General features: G+C 45.5%; 1 protein-coding gene and 1 long non-coding RNA gene across 5 annotated transcripts in view; one reads left to right on the top strand and one right to left on the bottom strand.

The window, feature by feature from the left end:
* Positions 1 to 27,121, bottom strand: part of LOC128845762 (uncharacterized) — a 62,324-nt gene that overhangs the window by 8,613 nt on the left and 26,590 nt on the right. Inside the window, exon 2 of the long non-coding RNA XR_008446719.1 lies at positions 25,782 to 25,916. This is a non-coding gene — a long non-coding RNA (uncharacterized LOC128845762). The remainder of the gene's footprint in view (positions 1 to 25,781; positions 25,917 to 27,121) is intronic.
* NRP2 (neuropilin 2) overlaps positions 1 to 27,121 on the top strand; it is a 124,203-nt gene that overhangs the window by 73,808 nt on the left and 23,274 nt on the right. For 2 of the 4 annotated variants that reach the window (XM_054044749.1, XM_054044751.1), the window contains exons 12-15: positions 2,141 to 2,293; positions 13,396 to 13,658; positions 15,349 to 15,445; positions 19,844 to 19,864. In XM_054044749.1, coding sequence (XP_053900724.1) covers positions 2,141 to 2,293; positions 13,396 to 13,658; positions 15,349 to 15,445; positions 19,844 to 19,864 — 534 coding nt within the window. Of the gene's footprint in view, positions 1 to 2,140; positions 2,294 to 13,395; positions 13,659 to 15,348; positions 15,446 to 19,843; positions 19,886 to 27,121 lie in introns of all 4 variants that reach the window. The other 2 variants (XM_054044748.1, XM_054044750.1) reach the window with 1 other exon arrangement.

Below are 27,121 nucleotides of genomic sequence, written 5' to 3'. Positions count from 1 at the left end.
TACAGTGGTAAGGACACTAGCCTGGGACTTGGGCGATCTGGGTTCAATTCCCTGCTCTACCACAGATTCCCTGTGGTCTCTCCATGCCTCAGTTTCCCATCTGTAACATGGGGATAGTAGCACTGCCCTACCTCAAACACGTGTTGAGAGGATAAAAGCATTAAAGGTTGTGGGATGCTCATATACTATGTTAAAGGGACCACATAAGCACCATAAATATGTAGGGCACTGAATTCAATGGGCTTACTCCGTTGTAATTGGAAGCAGAGTTTGACCCTTAGAGTTGAGGGTTTGGATAAGTACCCTACAGCATGGACATTTATTCAGACCTCATGATTTGGCAAACTTTGACTAGAAATTGCATCAGAAGAGGCTTCCAGGTGAGATTTCTGCCAGTGTTTTGACCCATCAGCTTTAAGGCCTGGATGGAAACATAAAAGGGGAACCTAATGAGATCTTGAAAACAAGTTAACTATTTCACACCGTTCATAATGATTCAGTTCTAGAAATGTGAGCCGCAGCACAAAGGGCCTGATCCTCACTGCACCAGTGTTACACCTGTTGAACTCCTCTGACGTCAGTGGAGTGACTTTGGAATTCAGGATGCCATTTTTCGTTAAAGCCACAGAAATCAGGAGTGCCATGCAGTGCAGTGTGAGACGTACTTTCTACCCTGGTGATACGTTTTAACGTGTGGAGCCAGTACCCAAGATGGTCCCCTTCATATTTTGCTGTGATTTTCATCCTCCAACTTCACAAGCAGTGAGGCATATTTCTCTGGACCATCAGATTTATGAGACTTCAACAGAAAGAGTCCTTCTCCCTGGGGAGCTAGATTAGGTTGCAATAAAAGGAGCCAGGTCCACACTGCTTTATTCTAACCTGGGACTGGGTAGGGAATGGCTCTTTCCACCGCACAGCAGTGTTCACCTGATGGCTATTGCCTGGGTCACTGAGCTCTTGCTGACTGTCATTAACGTTGGGGGCGTGATGATGTGAAATTTCCTCTTTGTTCAGGAAAGATACAAACAAGCCTTTGCTATATTTGGCCCCTCCACCGGTGCTTCCCAGTCAGGAGCGTATCCTCTGACATTCTCAGCGTGCTGCTTTAGAACCTAAGTCCCTTCTTCTAGCCTTCATGCAGTGACTGACCTGCTCAGATGGCATTGCAGCCTCTTCTCTCCGAGACTAAGCCTCCTCCGGGACTTTCATTGTGCTATAGCAGTGTCCATACGGGATGTTGCTGCACAGCAAGCTGGCATGCTGTAGAGTCACACACTGGCTTGCCACACGGTGTTAGACATGGCCTGAGCTTCAAGCCTCCTCTGACACCCGCCCCTGTGGCCCAAGAGCTATCCCTGTCCAAAGTTCTGCTACTGAGGGCTCTGTTCACTTCATATAATAATGCTTTGAGCTGAGAATGAAATCTGTCCAGAGGTTTCAAAGCACTATGCAAAGGTAGGCAAGCATTGTCCTCATTTTATAGATGGGAAAACTGAGAGGTTAAGTGACTTGCTCAGGGTCACAAAGTGAGTCAGTGGTGGAGCTGGGAATAGAACCTAGTTCTCTTAACTCGGATTATTCCACTAGACCACTGCTGCCCCATAGCTGCATAGGTAGCATTTTCATTAGTGGATGGTGACCCAGGGGTGACCATTCATAATTCCAGGCATCCTGTTCTCTTCTGGCACAAATGCTTAGATCTGTCACTCGATAGCTGGGCTTTTGAGGCACTTGAGATTCTTCTTTTTTTGGAGCCAGAGTGGAACTACACTGCACCACAAGGGCACTTGGGAAACATTCGTCTCTGACATTTAAGAAGGAATTTAATATTTGGCCACTCCAGGGGATGAAGAGAAGGTGCTGATTAGAGCCTGGAAGCATTTGGTGCCTGCATTTATATTTGCTTAGTTTGGTGGATTAGCTGAAGGACTTGATGTGAGCATTTTGATGATGCAGAATTTAAGGCTGATCCTCAGAGCTGACGAAACATGAGATAGGTTGAAAGCATCCGTGAGAGAGAGATTTCATGCTTTCTTCAGTATTTATGACTTGCCAGCTATTTTAGTTTTTAAATAGCATCCCTCTATTGCAGGTTGTTCTTTAATCAAATTTTATTTTGTTATGTTCCTTTTATAAGATGCTCAGCTTCCTGTAGGATTCAATTGCAACTTTGACCTCCCTGAAGACCTGTGTGGTTGGTCTAATGACCCTGAAACAGATTATACGTGGTCTTTCCATTCTAGAAGCACCTGGTTCAGCAATTCAGGACCAAGCACTGGGTCCTTACCTGGTAAGCCATTTCATACATTATAAGGGGAAAGGGGGAAAGGCTATGGCATTTTCTCCATGGAAAAGATTATTGCAACGCTGCTTAACAGTGGTAGAGATTCTGGAGAAGTGGAGGTTTTCCTTTGTTAATTCTTTGGATATTCTGCTTTGTGGTCCGATAACCATGTCACTGAATTACACTAACTCTCCACTAGAGATGGGCTTGAACCAAGCAGCCTGGTGCTGAATCTCCTCCCCCACCCTATATAGGGAAGTTTGGACTTGCATCAAAATCCTGATCCAGTTTCCTCACGGGGGCCCATCAGTACTCCCCACCGTGTGTTTCCCTTCTTGCTATGGGCACACACATCATAATAAGTCCATGGCTGGACAGAGCTTGACTTCAGCTATTCTGCACCCTGTGGTTGCATGGGATAGACTTAAGTCATCTGTCGGGATTGAACTTGCCAGGACCTAAAGATACAAAAAATTCTGCTTAAGTTTTACTCTTGATCCGTTCCGGCATAGGCCTGTGTTGTGGGAACAGAGGATTTGGTGTTCTAACTAGAGTTGAGGGAGCCTTGCAGGGCTTAGCTGAAGAGAGTTTTGCTAAGATTTGTTTGCAGAGATTGGAATGAGACAACCCCTGCAAGTTTGCTTGGAGGCAGAAGTTCCCTATCCCTGTATCTTGGAACCAGCCCTGATTCCTGTATCTTGGAACCAGCCCTGGGACCTGTGCCATCTTCTTACCTGAGATGACGTTGGAGGAGTGTTGTTGGGGGTACAAAGCAGGTTCACCAGCTTCCAAATAACTTGAACCTATGTTCACTTAATTTTGATGAACATGGACTGAGTTTTGTGCAGGAAATTCAAAGGTCCCACTGAGTCAGCTTGAGGTTCAGATGAATATTTCACGCAGCTTTACTTCCGTTCCAGATGCCACATGGAGGCACAAGGACTTTAATGCCTGTATCTAAAGAGCATGAGGATTTGATGGATCGAGTTGACCCCTCCCATTAGCTCTTACCAATAGATTTGAGTGTTGAAACCAAAACATTCAACCTGTCAGCCACATGACAGAGGCACTGGCCAGAGTGACAGTTCTAACAGCCAACTAGAAGGCAGCATAGGGAGCACCTGGCAGGCAAAGCCAAAGAGGAATGCATATATATATATGAAATACATTGACCGATGAGAGTCCACTACACCTCTACAGACACCTCACTCTTAAACACACACATGCGTGCACACACACTTTTACTTATACACACACACGCACACTTTTTCCCATTGATCAATGGGGCGCCCAGATCTCTTACAACCCCCATTAGCGCTGTATTAAGCACAGGCTCTCTGGACATCTGACAGATTCTTTGGCTTGACACAGGTTACAGTGTGAAAAACGGAGAAACACATTTTCATATTTTGAGTGTTTATCTCTTCAGCCTTTGAGTGCTTGAGAAGATTAATATCTGAAGATCACTGGGGCCTCAGGCAACAGGAGAGAACACTTACCGCCAGTCCCAGGCTTAATAACCCTCCCCATCTCATTCGCTGTAATAATGTTTAATTAATGTAATAAGCCTCCTGCAAGTAGGAAAAAAAATTACTTATTTTTATAACTCAGACTCAATTTTTCATTTCATTTCCTCTCCCCCGAGTCTTCCTACAATTAATTGCCCTTTTTTTCCTTAAAAGACTCGTGTGTGTTTGTTTAGGGACAATCTGGGATGAGTGATGCTCCTGCAGAGGATATGGCCTTCTCTGTGTGTCTGCAACATTAGTGGAGTTTTCTTCCTCTGTCCTTCAGTTTCTTACCCTGCCTCTCTTTTTCTCTGGTACTTCTGAATTTCAGGTCCCTCTAGTCCTTAGGGCCTGTTCCCCAGCTCACTGAAGCCGGTGGGAGTCTTTCCGTTGATTTAGTGAGCTTTGCAGCTGGCCACCACAGAGAGATTTCTCTGAGTAGTTGTTGTTTGCATTACAGTGGCAGCTAGAGTGTAGCGGTGGCCAGGTTGGTCCCAGGATACTAGAGAGACGAGGTGGGTGTTGTCTCTCCAGTAGAGCCTAGAGTCCCCCACGCAGTTTGGAGCCCCATTGTGCTAGATCCTCTACAGACACATAGGACAAGAGAGTCCCTGCCCTGAAGAGCTTACAGTCTAAACAGACAGGACAGACAGGGAGGATACAGAGGCATCGAGGGAGGAAGTGATTTGCCCAAGATCACACAGCAGATCAGTGGCAGAGCTTCGAATAGAGCCTAGGTCTCTTTCTGAGCCTGGAATGCTTCATGACGACAAAGGCTGCTGAAAGGCGAGCTGGCTCCCCAAAGTGGTGCTGGCCCCTTCTCCTCCCTCTGCCGCCACTCTCACCTGAAGCACCGAGTCCGTGAGAAGAGCTAGTGGCTTTAGAATCACAGCTGGCCCTGCCACGTTGCTCAGTTACACCCTGTTGTTTTGAAAAGAAAGTCAGACACGATCATGTATGAGCCCGGCTGGCTGTGAGCGTGTCTAGCTTTTCACTGCATTGAAGAAATATAAAGGGATTTATACAAAAAAGGACCATTGGGTCTAACTTTGTTCCCACTTTAAGAAATTAGGAAGGAAAACACAACACAAAGGGAAACAACTATTTGCTTTTTCCAGCTTTAAAAAGAGACCTGTAATGTTAAAAAGAGCCTCTTGTAGCCTGCTGACTGGGAGCAGAATAGCTATATTGTTAGTTCACACTCCTTCATTCCTCTGATGGTTTTCTAGTCACCCCCTCCGGCATTTTGCTTCTACTTATAAAACTCATCATCAGATACCAGGCAAGAAAGGATGAAAAGTCCTTTCTGTTCAGGGTGGTCTTTCCTTCTGAACCCCTGCTCCTACAAAGGGTGAGCAGTTGGGTGAAGGAGAGCAGCTGTGCTTAGTTTAGGGGCAGGGCACATGCTAATGAGGGGTTCAGAGTTGTTGGAGATCCTTAAAATTTTAAGGTGCTGACCTGGAACGTTTGGCTCGCCCATGATAGAAAGAAATGCACTGTGCCTTTAAGAGGTATTTGGAATGTGTTTCTGTTTCTTCTTCAGATGGCAAAACAAAAAAATTAAATTAGAAGGAGGGGCCCTGGCTGAGTGAGCATGGGAAGGAGGAAGTGGCCGTGCCGAAATATCATCTGAAAGGCATTTAAAGTCTGTTGAAAAACAGGCTCAGATTCCTTAGATATCTTCCCATTTCATTGTGTGTGTGTGTGCTCACAATTATTTCTCTTCTTTAGCATGGGTAATGGCTCCTCGAGACTGCCAAGACATCCTCTGCTTTCATTCCACTAGTTTTATTTCCAAGATACTCTCACAGGCACCTTGGAGTTTCTTTTATCAGCACCATGTTCCTTGTGCTTTTAGCGACATGGATTGTCTCTATTTCATTCCTTAAAACCTCCTATGACAAATTCAGCTATCCCTACTGGTGAAAGTGGAGCCAAGCTGCTCAACTCAGCAGAAGCCTGTTCTTACTCCAGCTGCTATTTGCCTTTTTGTGGGGCAAAGGAACCCCGTTTCTTCCACAGTCGTGCCCCGAAGAGGGATTGCAGTTTTTTCTCTATGGATTTTCACATGCTTCCCAGATTTCCCCCGTTAGCTGCCTTGATGGAATTTATCACAATTTGCAACAAGATCAGGTTTCAATGAGGTTCTGGTCCTACTCCCCCGGAAGTCAATGGCAAAATGCCCATTGGTGTCAGCGGAGCAGGATCCAGGCCCTGAGAGACCTGAAGATAAACCCACTTATTCCAGTTGTTAAGCTGAGTGTCTTGAGACGGATAGGTGCCGACAAGCCCTGCCAAAGTCATCATCTTCACTGACTGCCAGGAGTCTGAAAAGACACTGGGCATCATATTTCCAACTGGTATAAATCGGTCTTGTTCCATTGCCATTAGCGGAATACACCAGCTGAGAATCTGGACCACGGATGTTTAGACTTTTTTACGGTTGTTAAGGAAATGATTAGAAGATGTTACAAGAACACTGTCAGTTTAGAAATCCTAGGGCTGCATCGTCCCTCCCTTATACGTCCACTCCTATCTAGCCAAGTGAGCAAAGGTTTTTCAGACCTACGTATGGGAAATAAGCACCTGTATGAATCCACCATTGCTAACCACACCTGTGACTCTACAAAACTAAAATTTTACAATGTATCTTTCCCCCTATTGTTGTACTTTCTCTGAGACTGAGCCATGAAATCAATGGAGAGAATTTCACTGTGTTTTTTGGTCTGTAGCCTGCTTCACTTTGGGGGGCAGAAGTGCTGCCGTACTTGGGTTGCAGACCCAGCAGGGGAAGGTTTATTTGTTTAAAAATGTTTCCAGTGGGGAAATGTTTGCATTGCTCTGAGGTTTTGCAAGAGCTCATTTTGTAAAAAGAACACAAATATTGGGCCATACTTAAGCTGCCAGTGACCCTTTTACCATCCTTGTGTTATTCCTCTGGAGTTTTTAAGGGCTAATTTTTTATCGCAGTCCATGAGAATTTAGGCACTCGGACCCCAATCCTGCCCCACTGAATCAATAAAAGCCAGGACGGGTCCCAGTGAGGTTCGGGGCAGTATTTGCAGTGTTACGTCCTGCTCAGTGTCACTAAGGGTAACACAGTTTAACCCTTTGAGGCCAAGCCCCATCACTTTAAAGTCAGTGGGAGTTTTGCCATTGATTCAGTTGGAGCCAAGTGAGCCGTCCAGTCCTAACTTCCGTGAATACACCTTGATCCTTGCGAGCTTTGCCAGCACCCCAGCTAAGAAGGAGGTAAGCTGCACCGCCCCAAGAACAGACCCCGAACCACATAGTGAGTTACAGTGTGATTGCTGATTCTTCCCTTGCCCCCAGGTCTACACCTGGTGCTGATCCCTTCACCTGGTGCACCAGCGAAGCTGCTCAAGCCACTCCCCACGCCCATGCACAAGAGGGAGAGCAGCAGCCCGGCAATGGTGGTTCTTCGGCCCCTCCCTTCCCCCTGTGATGCAGGTAGCCTGAGCCGGGGAGAAAGGGAGTCCTTATGTCCCTTACCCTCCTGCACTGCAGCACAGCCAGTGCTGTGTCCACACTCTGTCCTTGAAGGCCTGGCAGAACTCCCATTAACTTCAGTGACGGTAGTACTTGGCCCTAGGCTTATCCACAGAGGCCAGTCTTCCTTTTGTGGCGTATACATGGACGTTTGCATTCCTTTGCTGGTGTTTGGCTCCACGTACAAATACCCACATATTGCCTGTAAAACTGGGCGGGAGTATTCTTTGGAAAGCAAAGAGGATTTTTTAAAATGTTAGGTAGTGGACTGGCTCGCCCCATGGATTCATGAAAATGGCTCAACGGCGAGTGACTCCCAGGGCCAGGTTTTGAAACGTGTGCGTGCCCAACATGGGTCAACAAAAACGGATGCCCGGATTGTGCATGGCATGCCTTTATTTGTGGGTTGATGGCTTTCGTTGTGCATGCATAAAAGTGTGTAGGCACACAGATCGGTGTGTGGGAGCCTGGGCACACGCACATCCAATTCATACAAAAGTGCGCCGTTTCCATTGGTTTGTAGATGATCCTCATACAAATACTGAGAACATTTATCATAAACATCTGGCTCTAACTACTACTTGAGCGTCTGAGGGACTGAGCACCCACCACCAGAATTCATATGGCCCTCATCACCATATTGGAGAACCCCACAATCAGTATGAATTTTTAGCATACCAACACCCTGCGAGGTAGGGGAGGATTTCACAGATGGAGAGCTAAGTACAGGGTCACACAGCAGGTCAGTAGCATAGCTCGGAATTGAACCTCAGATCAGTGCCCCGTCCACTGGACCATTTACTGCAAGCTTGGAAGAGCAGGAGCTAGCTATAGATACATAGATACAGATGGACTTGGTAGTTGTGAATATGACCTAGTGATGGAAATCACAGACAACAAAGTTCTGCAGCTAGCAGCAGGACATGAAGACCTAAAGGAGTGGGAGAATGTATTTGCTTTAGCCAATATGAGGCAGGTGTTGGTGAGGTGCAGTGCTTTCACTGAAAGTCCCAGAGGAATTAGCTTGGTAATGATGATCAGTGCAGTGACTTGTGAAAGAGGTCTAGGTGAATGCAAAGATCCTGCATAAGAGTAGCAGTTGTAAGTCAACAATGTCCAGTGAAGAGGAAACTCTATGACCTTTGACTGAGAATTGTGGTAATTGATTGTCTATATCCGACCCAACGTGTTCTGTTGGAACACCTCCAGATGTGCTGCTGTGACCAGTCATTGTATCTGTTTTTCTTGGGAGCCAATTGTTGTGTATTCAGGAACCAAGTACAGATAGATTGACCTTGTGAGATAAACTGCTGTACCAACTCATGATTTAAGCATGACCTGAGCTGTGAGACTTCATCTCCTGCTGCACCTAATACTCTCTCAGATGGCTCACTAGTAGGAGGGGAAGGTGCTAGCCAAAAGAAGTGTGTGTTGGCCAGATGGTTTGTTTGGATTTCCAGATGGTTTGTTTGGAGGATCAGTCTTCTGATTGATCTGGGGCTCACTAAGGTGCACATATAATTGATTATGCTGTTGTCTGGTCGGTGACGGTTGCATGTTCACGCTGCTCTTGCTCTACTAAATCCAGATGCATCCATAAATCTCCATGGGAAGTGACAGAAGGACCGATTGCAGAAACAGCAGTAGGCTAACATGCCTGAACATATTTGTCCTGCGAGCTGGCCTTTTGAACCTCTGATCCCAGTTCTGTGGGAGCCTTATCGACTGTGTCATTAGCAAGAACAGATGCTTTGAATCAAAGATCCAGGGAAGTGGCTGAAATGCATTTTTTGATCCTGAAAGGATTGATCAAATCTTCTGTATAGTCTTTCTTCAAATGTTTTAGCAACACAAGAGATTTTCTTTCAGGTGTCTTCTCTGCGCTGCAAGCCTTCCATTAACTGTGTCAAAAATATCAACTACTGGAACAGCAAGGCTCAGACATGCTGAGTCAGCAATTAGCTCTGCGGTGGCCTTGTTTAGTTGGTCTCAGCATGTTCACAAGGCTTTTCATTAAGGTCCCTCCAGCCATTAGAATGACCCACTAGCTTCATGTTCAAATGGCATAGCAAGTAATGTCTGCCTTTGCTCAACTAGTCTCTCTAAACTGCATTATAAAGCACAAAAACACATCCCAACAAAACCCGCTGTCCGCTGCAGGGGAGCAGTTGGTGGAATTGCCCAAAGAATGAACACACCTGTGAATCATACTACTTGGTATTGTTCAAATAGGTCAAGGCAGCACTTTATCACTCCAAAAAGAGATCAGCCGAGAGTCCTTATAAACACAGGGAACTTAGAGTTTCAGCAGGCTGCTACATCTCTGAAAGAGGTTGTGTTGAGGCGATATTGGATTGTTTTTGGCAGCATTTCAGAAGATTCTTTGATTACACACACTGCTGGAAATGGGAAGAGTTAACAGGTCAGATCAGCCCTGCTATATAAGTAGACACAATTCTACTGAAGTCAACATATTTTCTCCAGGGCTGGATTTAGCCCAGGCGGTTTTCCTGGCCCAGCAGTGGCGTGATGCACAGCCAGATCAATGTGTGCATGTGCACAAAGCAAGGTGCCAGTGCCATGTTTTCTTCAACTGTGTAATTTGTGCAACCTCCTGTTTTTTTCAGAGCCTTTGACCATCTTCAAGACCTTCAGTGGGAGCTAGGGTTGCTCAGCACCTCACTCGATGAGGCCACTTTTATTTAGATGCCTAAATGAGGATTGACTCTAGCTTTGGGAAGCTAGGTATACAGAGGCCACATTTAGGATCGAGGCCCCATTGTGCTAGGTGCTGTACAAACGCATAGGAAGACATCCCTACCCCAAACAGCTTACAGTTCAAGGCACCAGTTCAGCAATTGGATCCACCAGACAGCCCCTGGTACCAGACAGCGCCCCGTTGACTTGACTGGATCTCTCCAGGGACACAAGGATCTCATGGCAGGATCAAAGTCTAAGAAGTCAAGCAACACATGGAGGATGATGATACAGTCAAATATACTCCATTTTCAGAAAGTGCTAAAAACTCAGAAATCCAAGTGGTGTTTTTTATTCATGACTGGGTGACTTGCCTGGGAAGCAGTTTTAACTTCAAGATAATTATACTGTTGCTGTTTGTTTTTTTCTTTTGAGGATATTTTTTTGGTTGGTTGGTTGGTTTTGTTTTTCTTTTGAAAAGACTGGTGGTGAATTACAGAAAGAGAATTTGAATTCTGGAGACCTTGGCGACTGATTACATCTTATCACTGCTTATGCGTGAAGTACAGCTTGTTCTCTTTGCTTCCTCCACTTGTTTATCTCTTGCATCTTCTCCTCCTCCACCACCACTCTGTAGTGAATCACTAGTCCCCTCCTCCATTAGAGAACAGCATGGTACTTTTTCAAATGATTTTCATTCAGCTGGGACTTGGCAAACACTCTTTGATCTTTTCTTTGCTGATGTTTGCATTAAAGTGGACAAAGTAGACAAATTCATGTGACGTCATTGGAATTTCTCAAGGAATGAATGTGTCTCTGTTACTTTTTGATCATATGTCCAGGAAGTACACAAAAGTTTGGTATTTTCGTCAGACAAAATTTGACTTTAACTTCATTTAGCTGTTGCAGCAACAGTAGAAATTTGATTGTATGGGTTTTTTTGGGTGGGAGGGGAGGGATCTGCCTTTTGGTGTTTTGAAACCTGAGTTCAGTCAATCTACAGGTCTCTGTTTTAAGTTCTGGAGATGCATTTGGTCTGATTTTCAAATTGCTCAGTGTTGAACTAATTCTTCTGTTGATATTGGTGGTAAAACTTCAATGGGAGCAGACTTAGGCCAATTAAGAGCTTTTCAAAATCCCACCCATCAAGGTCAAAGGAGCTAAGATAGCAGAAGTGCAGTAGGGAGAGGAAACTACACATCACTAAGCCTGGTGGTATCCGTGTCAGAGTGAAGGAAAGGAGAAAAGGGCTGCCACATGTATGCTAATGACAAATACCAGCTATAGAGTTCATTTTTGTATTGGATAGGCAGAAGAACTGGCACATAAAGTACAGTAATATCCGCAATAACTTTCCTTCTAAATTCAATGTATTTCAGAATTCCAGGGCTTCCTCATATTGTATTACAGGAGTAGCGCATAGAGGGGACCACATGGTCCTTTTGTGGAATTTATTTTAATGCCATGGGTTAGATAAAGATATCAAGTAGTCTAGATCAACCCAGCCAAGTGCCATGCTAAAGGCCTTTTGCTGCTACATGCATTTCCGAGTCCAGTTACATCTGTGGACTTCGTCTGTGTGATCAGATGTGGTTGGCCTTTATAAGTACTGCTATCTGTTCCTCCTCCCTAGGGATTGTTATATGGTTATAGTCTGAAAAGTGACTTGTGTGTTTTAAAAAAGCATCACTGTACTCAACACACCTGCTCCTGGTGTTTAATGCTGTCTGAGTCATATTTGCTTATTTTTCTTACAAAAACAAGTTTGATCTCTTATTTGCACTTCAGGGCCAATCCAGCTACAGCATGGAAAAACGGAGAGCTGGGTTTATTCTGCCTCACGTATCATCAACAAAATTGTCAGCTAGGTTTTGATTGCAAAGTACTTACCGCTGGTGATGAAAAGAGTCACAAAGAACACAGCTTGATAAGCTTGATATCCAGATAGTAAGATGCGTTTGCAATGCTGGCGGTTAGAAAAATCAACTTCAAGCTTGTAAGCTAAGCAAATTTCAGGCAGAATAAATATGAACCCCCCCCCCACAGTGTCATTATTATAGTCATTTTTTCTGACGATAACTGCACTGAAACTTGTCCTAATTACGTCAATCTTTGGCTTATGCTTTCCAGTGTCATTATTGGTATCCTACTGCACTATGGCTGCTGGTGAAAAAGACATCTCCTTTACTGCTCAGGCTTTTTATTTATACAGTGGGTATTTCTCTTTCAAACACTAAACTCCACAGAAGTACTGAGTGTATGCTTGGTACAGCCCAGGTTTTCTAACTCCCAGTAATATCTCTTGATTTATCTGGATTGTTTGCAATGTTGCCCTTGGCAGGGCTAGTTTTGTCTCAGTCCCTGTAAAATCCTGATCTTGTCACAGAATTCTTTTCTCTAGAATGTTTCTGTCACTATTGGTTTTCACTTCACAGACATACGTCTCAGATTTCCCAACAGCAGGAACAAAGTTTTCAGTTTATTTGTTATTCCAGTCTCTCCCTCCCAACAGCTACCACCCTGTGTATCTCCCCTCCATGAAACGGTGCTGAATGAATGTGCAGCAGTGTTTTTGTTTGTTTTTAAAATGAGAAACACCTCAGGATTGCCCTAAGTATTGCCCAGGGTATTTTGTTGGGATCCCTGTTGTGAATCCTCTGAGGCTATGTTCTGAGCTAGTTCATGCTGGACGTACAGCAAGAATGGACACATTTATTCTTTCTGCCCATTTTTTGATTCAGCACCAGTAGAAATTAAGCCCAGTATTCATGTTCCAAATAAAAAGGAAATCCCAGTTTGGGGATATGTTTGAATCTGAATATGAAGTTCACCTGGCTCTATACAGCAAATGACTCGCTAAACAATTGTGTGTGAGTTTCAATTACTATATGATACTCAAAAAGGGTGCCCCTTAATGTCCACAGTGTAGGTTCTAAGGACCAGCATACTCCATGAAGCAAAATATGAGTTGATGTCCTTTAGAAGAACCAAGACATGAAGCATCACACAAAGAATGTATTGTGGGCTCCGTTTTCAAACCTGAATACCTAAGTTAGAGCACCCAACTTTGCCCGTGGGTACTCAAATCAACATGGGCACCCAAAGACCCATTTAGGGCTCTTGTTCCCATTTGAGCATCCAGGTATAGATCCAAGTGCCGTAACTTAACTACCTGGGTTTGAAAATTGGTCCAACTAACAGGTGGAAAAGTAATCAACCCTCTGGGACAACAACGTTGGGTTCCTATTGGAGAACTTCTCCTCTGGATGAGAACTATGAAGTGCCCTCAGCTGTGCTTGCTATCCTCTCCAACTGAGAACTGGAAGGTGTAACATTCATTACAAATGCTAAGAGGTGATCTGATCAGGTTTTACTTCTTTTCTCCTTGAACAGAGAGTAAAAGCTACTTGCGGCCGCAGAGCAGTGGAGGGAGAGAGGAACAGCACACCCGGCTCCTCAGCCCCATGATCTACTTGCCCAGGAGTGCTGTCTGCATGGTGTTCCAGTACCAAGCATCGGGCGGGAGTGGGATAATGCTGCAGGTGTGGCGGGAAGCGAGCCAGGAGAAAAAGCTGTTGTGGATCATCTCGGAAGACCAAGGGGATGAGTGGAAAGAGGGACGGATCATTCTGCCAAGCTACGATATGGCCTATCGAGTAAGATGATAAAGGGCCATTTGTTCTGAGCTTCCAGTGGCTTTTAGTGATAGTTATGTCAATATTTCAAAGGGCTGTGCCCATTCATCATTAGGGAACGTTGTCGAGCGGAGCAGTTTTCATTGTATTTCTTATGTTGCTATAGTAACTAAATAACACTCTATTTGTTATTCAGAATGTGCCTGTCTTTATACACAGACTTAGGTCTTTGTTCATCCTGTTGCCTTTTATATTCCTGAAATCTCCCCTTTTACAAATATTTTCCTCCCTTTTCTTTTAGATGATTATCAGGTAATCTGACAAGAGACACAAAGCCCTAAGGAGCAAACACAAACAAATCCTGCCAGCAGAAAGGTGGGGAGGTGGGAGGGAGGGAGCCCACTTTGAAAAAGTGAATGAAAAAAAAGCAAACACCACTTTCCTGACATTGGCTCCAAGTCGGGGTGTTGCGGATGGGGGAGGGTGAAATAAGGTCTCTGTGCATCTTGAGACCAGAAGGCATTCAAGGCAAGCAAACTTAAGTGCCCGATCCTGCCTCCATTGTGTCAGTGGGAAGAGGATCGGGCCCACATAGATATGACCCATGTGCCCAGTCCTGCAAAATCTCTCCAAAACTGCCAGCACCCCATTGTGAAGTTAATGAAAGGGTTTGCAGAACAGCGTATCAATCTCTTCTCCAGCCAAAGAGCAGCTACGGTTGGCTGGTAAGGCAAGCCAAAACTCAGCCAGCTAGCCAGAGAACATGTGCTGCCTATTCTTACTTATTATTGAGTCACTGTGCTCAGCATTGTCCAAAACAGAAGGGAAAACATGGTCCCCGCCCTGTGGAACTTAGGGTCTGACCCTGCAGTCTCGACTCCTGCAAAACTCCCAGTTGAGGTCAGGAGGGGTTTTGCTTCTGTGAGGACTGCAGGATTGGGCTTCAAGTTATCAGTGAAAAGGAAGCAGTGGCTACAAACATGAAGCAAAGGTCTTTGCGCCGGTGTCCCTGGAGATGAGTTGCTGGTTTGTGTGCGTTCCTTTGGCTTTTTAATAAAATACCAGTGCACGCAATGTGCTTACAGATAGGGTACTTGGCATTTGGATAGTTAAAAATGATGTACAGCCATTAACTAACTGAATATTACTTAAATAATGCAGGTATTTTCACTCAGCATTTTTCACAACTAACTATTATCACTTTAAACTTACTCCAGGTATTAAACCTCTTTTTTATCATGTCCTGTGTCCAGTATTAACTCAATCAGCTAGCACCTCAGCTGGTATAAATCCATGTTGCTCCATTGACTTCACTGGAACTATGCTGATTCAGTCCTGCTGAGCCCAGGATAACCAATGAAACCCCAAGTCCATCGCCCTGTTTTGTAGTCCCTGAAAAATGCGTTTTATTCAAATAAACTGCGAGTTGGGAATCCAGCTGTCAATTGATGGGCCAAATGATGAACTCCCTGAATTTTTACTCAGTCCCTACTCAGACAGAACTCTCACTGCCAATGGAAGTTTTGCCGCAGTGAGGACTGGTAAAACCGGGTAAGGACGCCAACATTTGGCCCCTGGCCATTAGCTTCTCAGGTGTGACTGAAAAGTGGGGAGCACATTTTCAGCTCTTTCTCCCAGGGGAACGAGGACTGCGTGCACTGCTTGGGAGTGGAAGCCTAACGGTGACATTTCTGTTCTGATTTGCTCGTAGATTGTGTTCGACGGTGTTATACGCAAAGGAGATTCGGGAGAAATTGCCATTGATGACATCCGGATTGGCTCCGATATCTCCCTAGAGAATTGTATGGGTATGTAAACATCTGTCTCGCAGACTTATAGATTTTTAGGGCCAGAATGGATCTTTGTGACATCTAGTCTGACCTCCAGCATAACGCAGCTCATGGAATTACACCCGGTGATTCTGGTATCCTCTCGGCTGCACATAATGAGACAAGGAATCACTGTTGCATGCAGCAAAAGTAGTCCAGTTCATGAGAGCCTTTGTTTCTAGGATTCTGCCAAGGGACTGGAACTCTTCTCCTGCCTGAGCTATAGTGATTTTCTGGATTTCAATAAAGCTACTCTTTGCATCTGAAGGAAATCAGGGAAAATAAGTCCCTAGGGAACATAGGTACTGGTGTCAAAGGCATCAAGGGGAATATATATGTCTACAGAGGAGGGCTGAAACAATAGGTGGGGTTATTAAAGAATACTCTGTATAAAAAGGACATACACAAAATTTAAAAGGAAAGTGCTAGACACAGGAAACCAGCTGCCAGTCAGCATTACATGCTTGGAGGGGCTGATGGGTTCAATAGGAGCCTTTTCTAATGAGAAATAAATAGCAGAGGGGTTTTATAGCAGTGTTAACACAATAATGAAAGAGGAGCTTGTGCTAGAATTCATCATTTCCCAGTCCAGGGCAAAAGTCAGGTAGACAGGTTCATTAAACATGAAAGCTACATAAGCTTTAAAAACGTTTATTAGAGGAATGGTAATTCAACCGTTCATCCATCTAGCCTACCCATACCTCTATTGTATTTAGATAATGGCAGTCCCCAGATAATGAACATGGGATAGAGTCTGCCAAGATGTCCCGGCAGGGTCTGGCCCTAGAGGAGCAGTGGGTGGAGTTGGACTACGTAAAATATCTATTTAGCAGGGTCTGTGTTGGCAGATGTCCATGGGAGTGGGCCTCCTATTCTGTACAGCGGCAGGAGAAGAGCTTGGCTGTTACACACCTCCTAAAGGGCCACACCCAACCGGACTGAAATCAGAGTCTTTCCATTGGAGCTGGCCGTAGCCCAAGGTGGACTTAAAAAGGTTCACATCAGCAAGATGTCTCTGCACAGGTTGCCAGGGGCCTCCTAAATTCAGCAAGATAGGGCACTAGGACGAGCGAGAAAATGAACCACACATGACAGTTGTTAGTCACGTTGCTTAATGCACCGCTGGAAGGCTCAGATACTGCGGTGATGAGGGCAGTACAAGAACCTGAATAGAATAGAATAGAATAGAATAGAGGTCAACTGCTTGTCCTGGAGTGGTTCTGAGCTCCGTGGGTCCAAGTTTCTTTGAAGCTTTGAACTCTATTGACCGCTTGCCCTTGTGCCAGAAGAGCTAATGTTGCATGTGAAAAATTCTGTGCTGGCATTTGACAAACATGGCCTGGCGTCCATAGTATAAGAAAGAAACACGAATGATGAATAATGCTAATATCTTTTCTTTTCTAGCTTTTTTAAAATACTCAAACTTGCCTGATTAGCTAACATTTTGTTTTTATCTACATGTAAGAAAAGCTTTAAGTGTTAAAACAAAGCCCTTTGTAAGTCATAAAGGTCCAAAAAAATGTTAGACACTAGCTCTAAAAATTGCTTCAAACTGCTACATAGATTTACTTGTATCTTTTCAGGAACTTAAATCTGGACCTATGAACCTAATAGTAAATGGTGATATTTTGGTTTTGATCATGCCTGACAAAGGGATTTTTAAATGGTTTTAACTGAAAAATGTAACGCTATTTCAGCTGTAAGGTCACTTCTGAAGCCACCATAGTAATATGAAACAATATGCGCATACCACATTCCCTCTTTGTCAGCACCATAAAAATAACTGACAAGGGTAACAGGCTACTGTTTTTAAAATGTAATCCTGGGAAGTAATCGGATTCCTTTTTAGCCTGAAAAGAACTCTAACTCTCAATAATTTTTTCCTTTCGAAAACCTGTCACTAGTGTTCACTAGTGTTCTGAACTTGAGCGATGATTTCACAGTGCTCTATACAGCCACAGCCTGGTTCTGTGACTCACAGGCGTAATGCAGAAGTAATCTAAAAATACTCAGAAGTCTATTACTTTTGAGAGCAAGTAATCACTAATAAGCACTGATTATTGCTTTTCAGATCCAGTAATTTGTAACAGATCACTTCTTCAAAGTAACTGCAAAAATCACACTCCTTTGTTTATTGGTATTGTAAGACAGAGGGATGCATGGCTAGCCAGAAGTGACGTGGCCTGTGAAAATTGAAACTAGAGATGGGCTGGAACCCAGACCCCAGATCCAAACACCGCCCACCTTTCAGGGTGTTTTGGAATCTGAACACTGATTCAGATTGGGATTTGGTAGCAGGCTCCTATTTCTATGATGAGTGAATCCCTGAATTCAAACACTTCTGAACTTGGGGCATATTGTACCCTGAAGTCTGGATCTAAATCCAACTTTTTAGCTCAGGCCAATCTCAGACTGCCTATGATGGCATGTGGCCCATGGGTAATGGCCAGTAGCAAAAATTCCCAATGGCTGGAGACGGGACACTAGATGGGAGGGCTCTGAGTTACTACAGAGAATTCTTTCCCAGGTATCTGCCTGGTAGATCTTGCCTACATGCTTGGGGTCTAACTGATCACCATATTTGGGGTTGGGAAGGAATTTTGCTCCAGGTCAGATTGGCAGAGACCCTGAGGTTGGTTTTTTTTGCCTTCCCCTGCAGCATGACCAAGTCATTTGCAGGTTTAAACTACTGTAAATGGTGGATTCTCTGTAACTTGAAGTCTTTAAACCATGATTTGAGGACTTCAGTAACTCAGCCAGACATGAGGGGTTGATTTCAGGAGTGGGTGGGTGAGGTTCTGTGGCCTGCAATGTGCAGGAGGTGAGACGAGATGATCATGATGGTCTCTTCTGGCCTTAAAGTCTATAAGTCTATGGAAGAGGGGCCTCTGCAATATTGTGAAATCCACACCCCTGCTTCCATTGAGGGGTTCCTGTGAGTTATCGCAGTGTTTCCTAGATAGGGTTACCACCTTTTAAATGCAAAAAAACCCCTATCCCCCCCTGGCCCGCCAAGGCAAGCCTACCACAACCCCAACAACAAGGTAACTCCACAACACCCCCTTCAACAGCCACTTATAGTATCTAGATAGAGAGGTAATGATTGATAACGTCATTGATAACAAATGGGCATTTGTTTTATCAGCACATTTTGCAAGCCAATCTTTGTAGTCTGTTTAGTTTAGCCCATTGTCACTGAATGTGCAGTTTCTGATTCAAACTTTTTTTTTTCCGTGCGTGTAGTAGGATCACTTGCACCATTGCCTTGATCGTCCATATATCATCCATATGTCTCGCATATCTCATGACTCAAACCCTCTCTAACACACGCGCTTGCGTGTTGGTGGGCAGACAGCTGCTGTATTTTCAACAATTTTGATCTGTTATCACTTAAACTGCGGAAGTGGGAATACTGCAGCATCTTTAGCTGGACACAGAAACTTTTAACGTCAGCTATCCCAGTGTATTGTGATAATAATGCAAATCTTTAGACCCACATTAAAAAAAACCTGGCAGATTACATTATTTTTCTGGCAACTGGCAAATCCATAAAAAAACAGCCAGACCAGTCAAATTCTGGCCAGGTGGTAACCCTGTCCCAGACAGTGGCTTGTGGGGCCCAGTGTGGAGGAGGCCTGGACAAGTGGTTTGGAGAGCAAGCCCACCCGCACTCACCCCACAGCCTCAGCTCCTGTCCTGCTTCAGCAGGCCAAAACTGAGTGGCGCTGCGACCCAGCAGGCCAGGTCACAACACCCAGTATGGGGAGCTGGGCCCAATCCCGTGGGCAAGAGCTGCTACTGCCAGGTGGGTGCAGGGCAGGCTTGCTCTCCAAAACCTTCCTCCTCCACCCCACCCTGGGCCTCTCCTCGACCCCAGCCCAGGATTAGGGCTGCAGTGCCGGGGCAGTGTAGCTGCAGGTGGTGAGTGCCTCCTAACATGGCCAGAAGAACGCAGCGGAGGAGGAGAAGGACGCTGGTGTATGATTTTGGGCCCCACCCAGGAATTTATATACAGTTAAATTAAATTAATGGAGATATCCCATCTCCTAGAACTGGAAGGGACCTTGAAAGGTCATCAAGTCCAGCCCCCTGCCTTCACTAGCAGGACCAAGTACTGATTTTGCCCCAGATCCCTAAATGGCCCCCTCAAGGATTGAACTCACAACCCTGGGTTTAGCAGGCCAATGCTCAAACCACTGAGCTATAGTTTGGGAACCATTGGATTAGGGCTCGCCATTTAGTCACAGGGGTCACAGATACCAATGTCGGGCCTGAGGAGATGTCACTGATAAGTAACTAGGGACGCATCCGATGTGATCTTCTGTTTGTTTTAAACATTCTCCTTACTAAAATCAGAATATTATTTTCCCTTTGCAGAACCCATCACAGCTTTCCCAGGTGAGAACTTCTACATTCCAGGTAAAATGGCACTTATTTGAGTAATTTCTCTGATGGCATGATTTCATTTTTGGTTTTTATTTTTATTTTTAATCCGTGTGCGTGCATATGAAAATAATGTGTGCTGTTACGAGACAAGAGAAACTGTAAATGTGCAATATGCCTTCCCATCAGCAGATGGCACTAGCCTATGCACTCTTTGGGGAGGGGAGGGGAGGGGAAAGGATAGCAGAGCAGGCTTTGCTACCTCATGTCTAATTAAAGTTCAGAAACCCATAATCAAGACAAATAAGACCAGATAAAGTGCTCTGCTTTGCAATGCCCAGTGAGGCGCAATAAAGCTTAAATGTAGGACCCAGGAGCAAAGAGAAACCACCAACAGATTTAACCAAAAAAATTGGTAGTGAATTAAGAGTAAAAGGGGTGGCAGTGATTTATTTTAGCATGAAGATGGGTGCTTTCCAGCGTACAGATGCCAAAGCTATTAGTGAGGTACAGTGACAGCAGGCCTGCTTGCAAGGAGAAGGAAATTAGGCGGTAGAATTGGAAGAACAACTGCCACCAGGAGTTTGGAAGTTGACATTCAATAAAAGGGAAACAAGGTGAAATGGTGCATTTAATAGCGTAATGCTAGTCTAAAGAATAGCAAATGGGATTCTTCTCTTTGATAAAACCTACAGAGTAAAACAAAAGGAAGCGGAATTCAGATATAGTGCCTGCTCATTAAACATGTTTCTGGTTCAGCAGGGATGCTGTTTTCTACACTGAAAAAATGTGAGCTGTCCTCTTTTGGGGAAGATTTTTCATCTCTTTTTCAGTGTCTAAGGCTGACTACCTCTCCAGGAGTGAATGTGTAGGTTGTCAAACTCCAAAAAAGGAAAAGCAGGACTCCTTAGTTTTAAAAGGCATTCTGCCTATTTAAAAATGGCCCCTTTATTTTCAGCTGGTAGATTCTCCATCACCTGATGGTGGTAGATTCTCCATCATTAAAAATGGATGTCTGTCTAACTCTAGGTCAACCAGCAGGTATGGGCTTGATGCTGGAGTCATTTGGTTGAAATACTATGGCCAGTGTTATACAGGAGGTCAGACTAGATAGTCAGAATGGCCCTTTCTGGCCTTAGAATCTATGAAAAACACTGCCATGTTAATAGTCCATATTGGCATATTTTTCAGTGATTTCTAAGAGGATTGTGTATCTGTGACATGGTTGTGGCACAGGGCCACAGACTTAGGGGTTCTAGACATATTATTTTCTACTTTTGTCCTTTATGATTTTTGTTCTTACCTAACTAAATCTTTGGTTTTAATGTTAAATCCTGAAATTGCTGTGTGGCTGGGAGGGTGGGGTGGTAGTGCGTAGACAGCACAAGGGTGAACATCAGCACACGTTGCACACACACAAAATGTCCCAGAGCCTGTGGTCTGAATCAGACTTACAATGATATGCATCCCAAGTCATGCATAACACAAAGTGCACACAAACCTGACGGAAACAGAAAGGTGTTTTTTTTAGAACTAGGGCTCTAATGAATGAAAGAAAGGAGAGAGCGTGGGATATGTGGGAGAACGTAAGGGCGACCAGAAGAGTGATGCAGTTAAGAGGATGGGTTTTTTTAATCTTAGCAGAGCACTTTTCTATATATAAAATAAACTTCCAGAAAACAAAGAGCCAATAAAAACAGAGCAGATAACATCGGTGTACTGTATGCATGTACTGAATGACTGGCAGCTATTTTTAGCAGTCGACAGCATAAGGAAGAACTACATTTAATGCTAGAAGTTGGTTTTGTTAATGCTTAAAGACAAATGAGTGGGATTCCTTAACTAGCTGAGTTGCTAAATTGACTTTCCAGACCTCTGCTATCTCCTCAGCCTACCTTGGGCCAGTGTGATGTAGTAATTAAAGCAAGAGACCTGGTGCTAGATCCTTGGGATTGGGCTGGAGTAGAGCAGAGGTGGCTTGAAGCCATCTTTATGCCCTCCCAGTTCTGAGCTGGCCCTGGCCTGGCTCAGTTTCTGGAGCAAGTTAGAGTAGCGTACGGGTTGCTCTAAGTTGCACTGGGCCTTAGCCTCGAAGGAGCTAGGTATCTTTGGAGTCCAATGGTGCTCTAGTCACACTCTCTCTCGCCCCTTCCCCCAATCATGCCAGCTGCACCAGTGGGGCTGGGAAGGAGTGGTATAGAGTTGACTGCACAGGCCCTATACCATCCGGGATCCCCCTCTACTTGGGGGAATAAGAGCTAACCTAGTTTTGTGGCTGCTGGGGTCAGGACTTCTAGTTTCTCTTCACATTTCTGGCCCCACCTAATGTACAGCCCTGGGCGTTAACCTCTCTATGCCTCAGTGTGCTTCTCAAATAAATGCATAGGATAATGAATTCATGTCTGGTAGTCAGGGCCCCCTGGACTCCATTTCACAGGGAGACCAAACTCTGCAGCCACAACCCCTAAAATTCACTGTGACATTAACTGATCACCCTTTTGTTCCCCTCTCCTCAATCCCCACATATGCACTGGCTCAGACCTGAAGATGCTCACGACTGTGAAATTCATGGACAATAGTTTTCAAGGATGGGTTCTTTCTCTGTACTCTCCCAAGAGGTTTAGCTCCCACAGAATTCTTCAGCAGCCAGGCTCAGCACCTCCTTTCCCCCTCATGTGTGCCAGGGAAGGGGACGCTTATACCTATCTTCAGCAGCTCATTACCCTGGCTCCCAAGGTCCTGGTGGCTGTACTGTTTGTTCTCCAGGCCGCCTAGCTTGCCAGCCTACGCTTCTGGCTCCCCTTTGCCTGGCTATAAGATGGCCTCCCGCTCTGCTTCCCAACCCCCTGCTGCCCAGTTGCATGGTACAGTGCAGAACATGAATTCCAATAAATGCCCTCTTGTGGAGAAATCTGGAGAGCAAGAGGCAGGTTCCAGAAGGGTGGGGAGACAGACTCAAAATCAGGTGCGTGGCTGCAACAAAATGGCAAATTCTCCAGCAAAACTGCTGGACTTCAGAGGATCTTAGGAAAATGCCAAATTCCACAGATATGGAATTGCAGAGTCCACTGGGCCCTGACTGAGGTGAATGGTTCAGTTCACACCTCTCGACGCAATTGTTTCAGACTCTCTGCAGACTCAGGCAGGCATTGCTATCTTGGTTTACACTGTTCACATTTTAAGATTATGTCTGCAAGCATAAAGGGACAAAACTTTCTTTGAATGAACGTTGAGATTCTGGGCATGATTTCTGTGGCCAGGAGCAAATTCGATGGTAAATTCCATGATGTACCTGGGGTCGTAGCTCAGAGTAGCTATGTGAGGCGAAGTTAATTGTTTGTAAAGCTCTCTTCAATGGAAAGTGTTATGTAAGCACATCATATTGTTATCCAGGCTATGTACTACTGGCCTTTGCACCCAGAATTGAGCCTTCAGTGTTTGAGAGGCAGCTGTTGTATTGCTACTTCTCATGCCCCATCTAGCTGTCAGATTAAGAGTAGGTGTTTTTGAGCAAGCAAGGATGGTGATTAGACATACGTAAATTTGTTAGGGCTCAGCTAAGTGGATTTGCTTTTGGAAACAGTAACTGGTTATCTCTGAGACTCGCTGGTATATTATATACCCTCACAGAGCTCTGGCAAAGCCCCCGTCATTTAAAATTAAATAACTGTCCAGGTCCATTTGGCAGAGGGAAGGCAAGTTTCTTTCACACACTTCCGCAGCCTTCACCTAAATAAAGCGCAATCCTTGATTTTAAAGAGAAGAAAGCAGCAAGCCTTTGGGAACGGAGAAGAGACGACTACTCTCTTTTCCAGCCAGGGCATGAATTTAAGGTATTTGGGGCCAGATCCTCAGCTGGTGTGAGTAGGCCTCACTCCTCCCACTTCAATAGTGCTATGCTGGTACACACCAGCTGAGAATCTGGGCCTTGAAGTGCCAGTTAGCGCCAAACAGCCATAATTAAAACGTCTGTACGTTTCCATTCCTGTGCTGCCTGGGCGGCAAGCAGAGATCTAGTGGAGATATTTGCATCGTTTGTCATTTTGCAGGACAGTTTGTACTTTTACACCCTCCCCAAAGAGATCAGCAGTTTATTACTTGGGTATTGTTTTATGACCACATTGTAAACTCTCTTCTCAGCGCACCAGCCAGCTTGAAATAAGGCAGTTTTTCTACAAGAACATTAAATAAACATTCTCATTTGGAATTTTTTTCCGTCGGCACTTGTGTGCACTTCCGTTTAGCTCAGTGTAGTCAGTAATCTCCTCTTACGCATCCCCTCACACTTTGCACACCGCCTATCAACGACAACACACTGCCATCGGATAGCCACATGTGCCCACATGGGGCGCAGAACTGTGCTAGCTACAGCGGTGTGCAGAGCATCTGTGCCCCTACCTTTGCGTGTCAGAAATAACCTAATATGGGTCTATTTAAAGACAAAAAACTGGGGTGGGGGGATTTTAGGACCCCCCTCCAAATATTTGATAGGGAGCAAACCAGGCTCCCTCATGGTAGCAACTATGGGAAGGAGCAAGGAGCCCCTGCAGTGGCGTGAGGTGACAACAGCGCCCAGGGCCCCTTATAGCCAGGTATGTGGGGAGAAGGGGCAGATTGGCCAACCCCATCCAGGAGTCTTGGAGAGTCAAGACTGGCACCACCACCACTACTCACCCCTCAGGAACTGGCTCAGGGAGAGTGGCCAGGAGGACGATAGTCAAATGGTGTTTTATTATTTAGCATGTGTATTATTGTAGCTCCTAGTCATGTTGTGCTTTTCTTTCCTTGTCTTTCATGGCCCCCCACTATCATAGCATCTGAGCACATCACAATCTGTGATGTATTTATCCTCACTTAGGAGCTAGGGCAGTGCTGTTATCCCCATTGTACACAAGGCCGTCCTTACCCATATGCAAAGTACGCAGCTGTGTAGGGCACCAGGGGCACCAAATTTCCTGGTGCCCTGCGCAGCTGCGTGCTGCTCCAGCCCCTGCTCCGGCAATTCCCCGGGGCCCCCGCCCCTGCTCCGCCCCAGCCCCACCTCTTCCCACTCCTGCTCCGTCCCCACTCCCCTGAGGACTCCAGAAGCTGTCGGGCCTGCACTCACCGGTAAGTGGAGCGACCCGGCACCAGCCTGCTCTGGTTCCCTGGCTCCCAGCCGCGCCGCTGGTGAGTGCTGGGGGGCGGTTCCCCCTCCCCCCCGAGCCTGGGAGCCAGGGGAGCAGAACAGGCTGGGGCTGGGTCACTCCACTTCCCGCAGGAAGTGGCCATCCCCCATTCCCCACAGAGGCCTGGGGCCAGCCTCCCTCCTTCCCCCCGTTACTCCCCACGGAGGCCTAGGGCCCCACACAGCCCCCCCACGGGGGGGCTGCATGGGGCACCAAAATAGCTAGGGACAGCTCTGATTGTACAGATGGGGAACTGAGGCACAGAGAGGCTCAATGACTTGCCCAACGTCACGTAGGTCAGACATCCTTGGCATCTCTGCTTATGCCCAGAATAGGTGCAGCATGGGCAGCCACACTACAGGCTTCTCCCATGCTGTCCCCCCCGCCCCCCCATGTCCCTCCACTCTATTCTGGAGAGACTGCCTCTGGGGGAGGGTGAAAGGAGAGTTCATCCTTCTGTTACCATCCAGTAAATGGCCTCTCTGCTGAGACAGAGGCCAGTTAATGATGGTTGAGACAGTGTGTGTATCATGGGAGGAACGTACATTTCTTCTGAGAAAGGAGACTCTTTCTTGCCTGGAATTACAAACGTGTGGGTCGTTTCCAATCTCCTGCGCCGAAGAAGCAGGATGTACCCTATCAATCTTTACCAAGCTCTCTGAATGTAGTTTTGATCCCTGTTTTTCACTCCCATCACTTTTTGTGACTAAGAAGCAACTGATCTCCTATGTAGGCTACAGCAAAACAAAACTCTGCAGACCTACCACATAGATCACCACCTCCATCTCGTAGGACACCTGGGGGAGGTGGGGACTGTTATGGGAAACATCCTTGCTGTGTGCATAGCAGGACTCATCATTCAGTATTTCGTTTTCCCCTTGGAATCTTCTGCGCATGCACTGAAAACAGACACAGAACAGAGTTGGTTGCCAAGCAGCAGTTATTATCAGTGAGCTGAATAATAAGTTGACACCAATTCACAGAAGCCCACAAACTATCCACTTTAAGACGCTCCTGGCAACTCCGTCTGTGTGGGAAGAGTCCTTCTATTGCAGAAACGATAGCAAAATGAGAGGAGCGTCAGGCTGCCTCCAGAGAAATACTAAAATGTCTTTGTTCAACAACAGAACAAGTGATCTGGAAAGTTTCCTCAGAGACTCTCGCCCATGGACCAGCCAATCAATAAATTCCAAAAGTGCATCCCCAATTAGATAGGACTTGTCTCCAAAAGCAACATTTGAGCAGTCTGAGTAATAGTTGCGTGAGCATTAGTGCCGCCCTGCTTTAGTGAGATAGGTGGGTTTTAGTCTAAACATACCACTTAGCATCTTCTGAGTCTGTTGGAGGACGTATGTGCGCGGGGTCTGGCAGTAAAACAGAATTCGTATGTATGCCGTATTGTCTGGACATGACCTTTAAAACAAATAGCTCGGCCACAAAACGATACATGCCTCCCCCCACCTTCCTTTTTTGTGTGAGATATGTGCTGGCACAAAAAGGGTTAAACATGGCGGAACAGGGAGACACTTAACCAAGCCTGAATTCAGCGACACAGGTGGCTGACAGTAGTTTAGTTTTCATCAGCGTGGATTGTGCATCCCTGGCTTGCTAGACGATCATCATGGTCCCATCTCTGTATAGGTGTCTAAGGCACTCTGGGTGAGAGATCTTTTTCACGGTTTTTCCCTTAACAATGAAGAATATTTCTCCCTCTGATTTCTTTCCCGGCATTCTACTGCGACTTCCTTATTGCTTTGCTATAAAACTCTACCTCCAGTTAAAACGGTGACGTTTTGTCATTGCCTGACACAACTGTCATGTGGAGACAAGACCAAGCTGATTCGGGGAAGGTCTCCCCCTCCCCCCCCAAAAAATAAAAAAAAAATCCTGGATTTTGTTCATATCAAAAGTGCTGGAATTTGTATTTAAGTCCAGGTTGGCTAATTAATAATCTGCTTTAATATGTCTGCTCATCAAACACCCAAATTGTGTTTCTCCCAAAGAGGAAGTTTTGTATCTGGAGCTGGGTCACATAACCTCACTTAATGCTGCGCTGTACTCTTGAAAGCATGTGTGTTTCTTTTTATTAGTCTGCATGCATCCC

The sequence above is a fragment of the Malaclemys terrapin genome, chromosome 11 (assembly GCF_027887155.1).
Source record: "Malaclemys terrapin pileata isolate rMalTer1 chromosome 11, rMalTer1.hap1, whole genome shotgun sequence".
Lineage (NCBI taxonomy): Eukaryota > Metazoa > Chordata > Testudines > Emydidae > Malaclemys > Malaclemys terrapin.
This window is presented reverse-complemented; position numbering and strand designations above follow the sequence as displayed.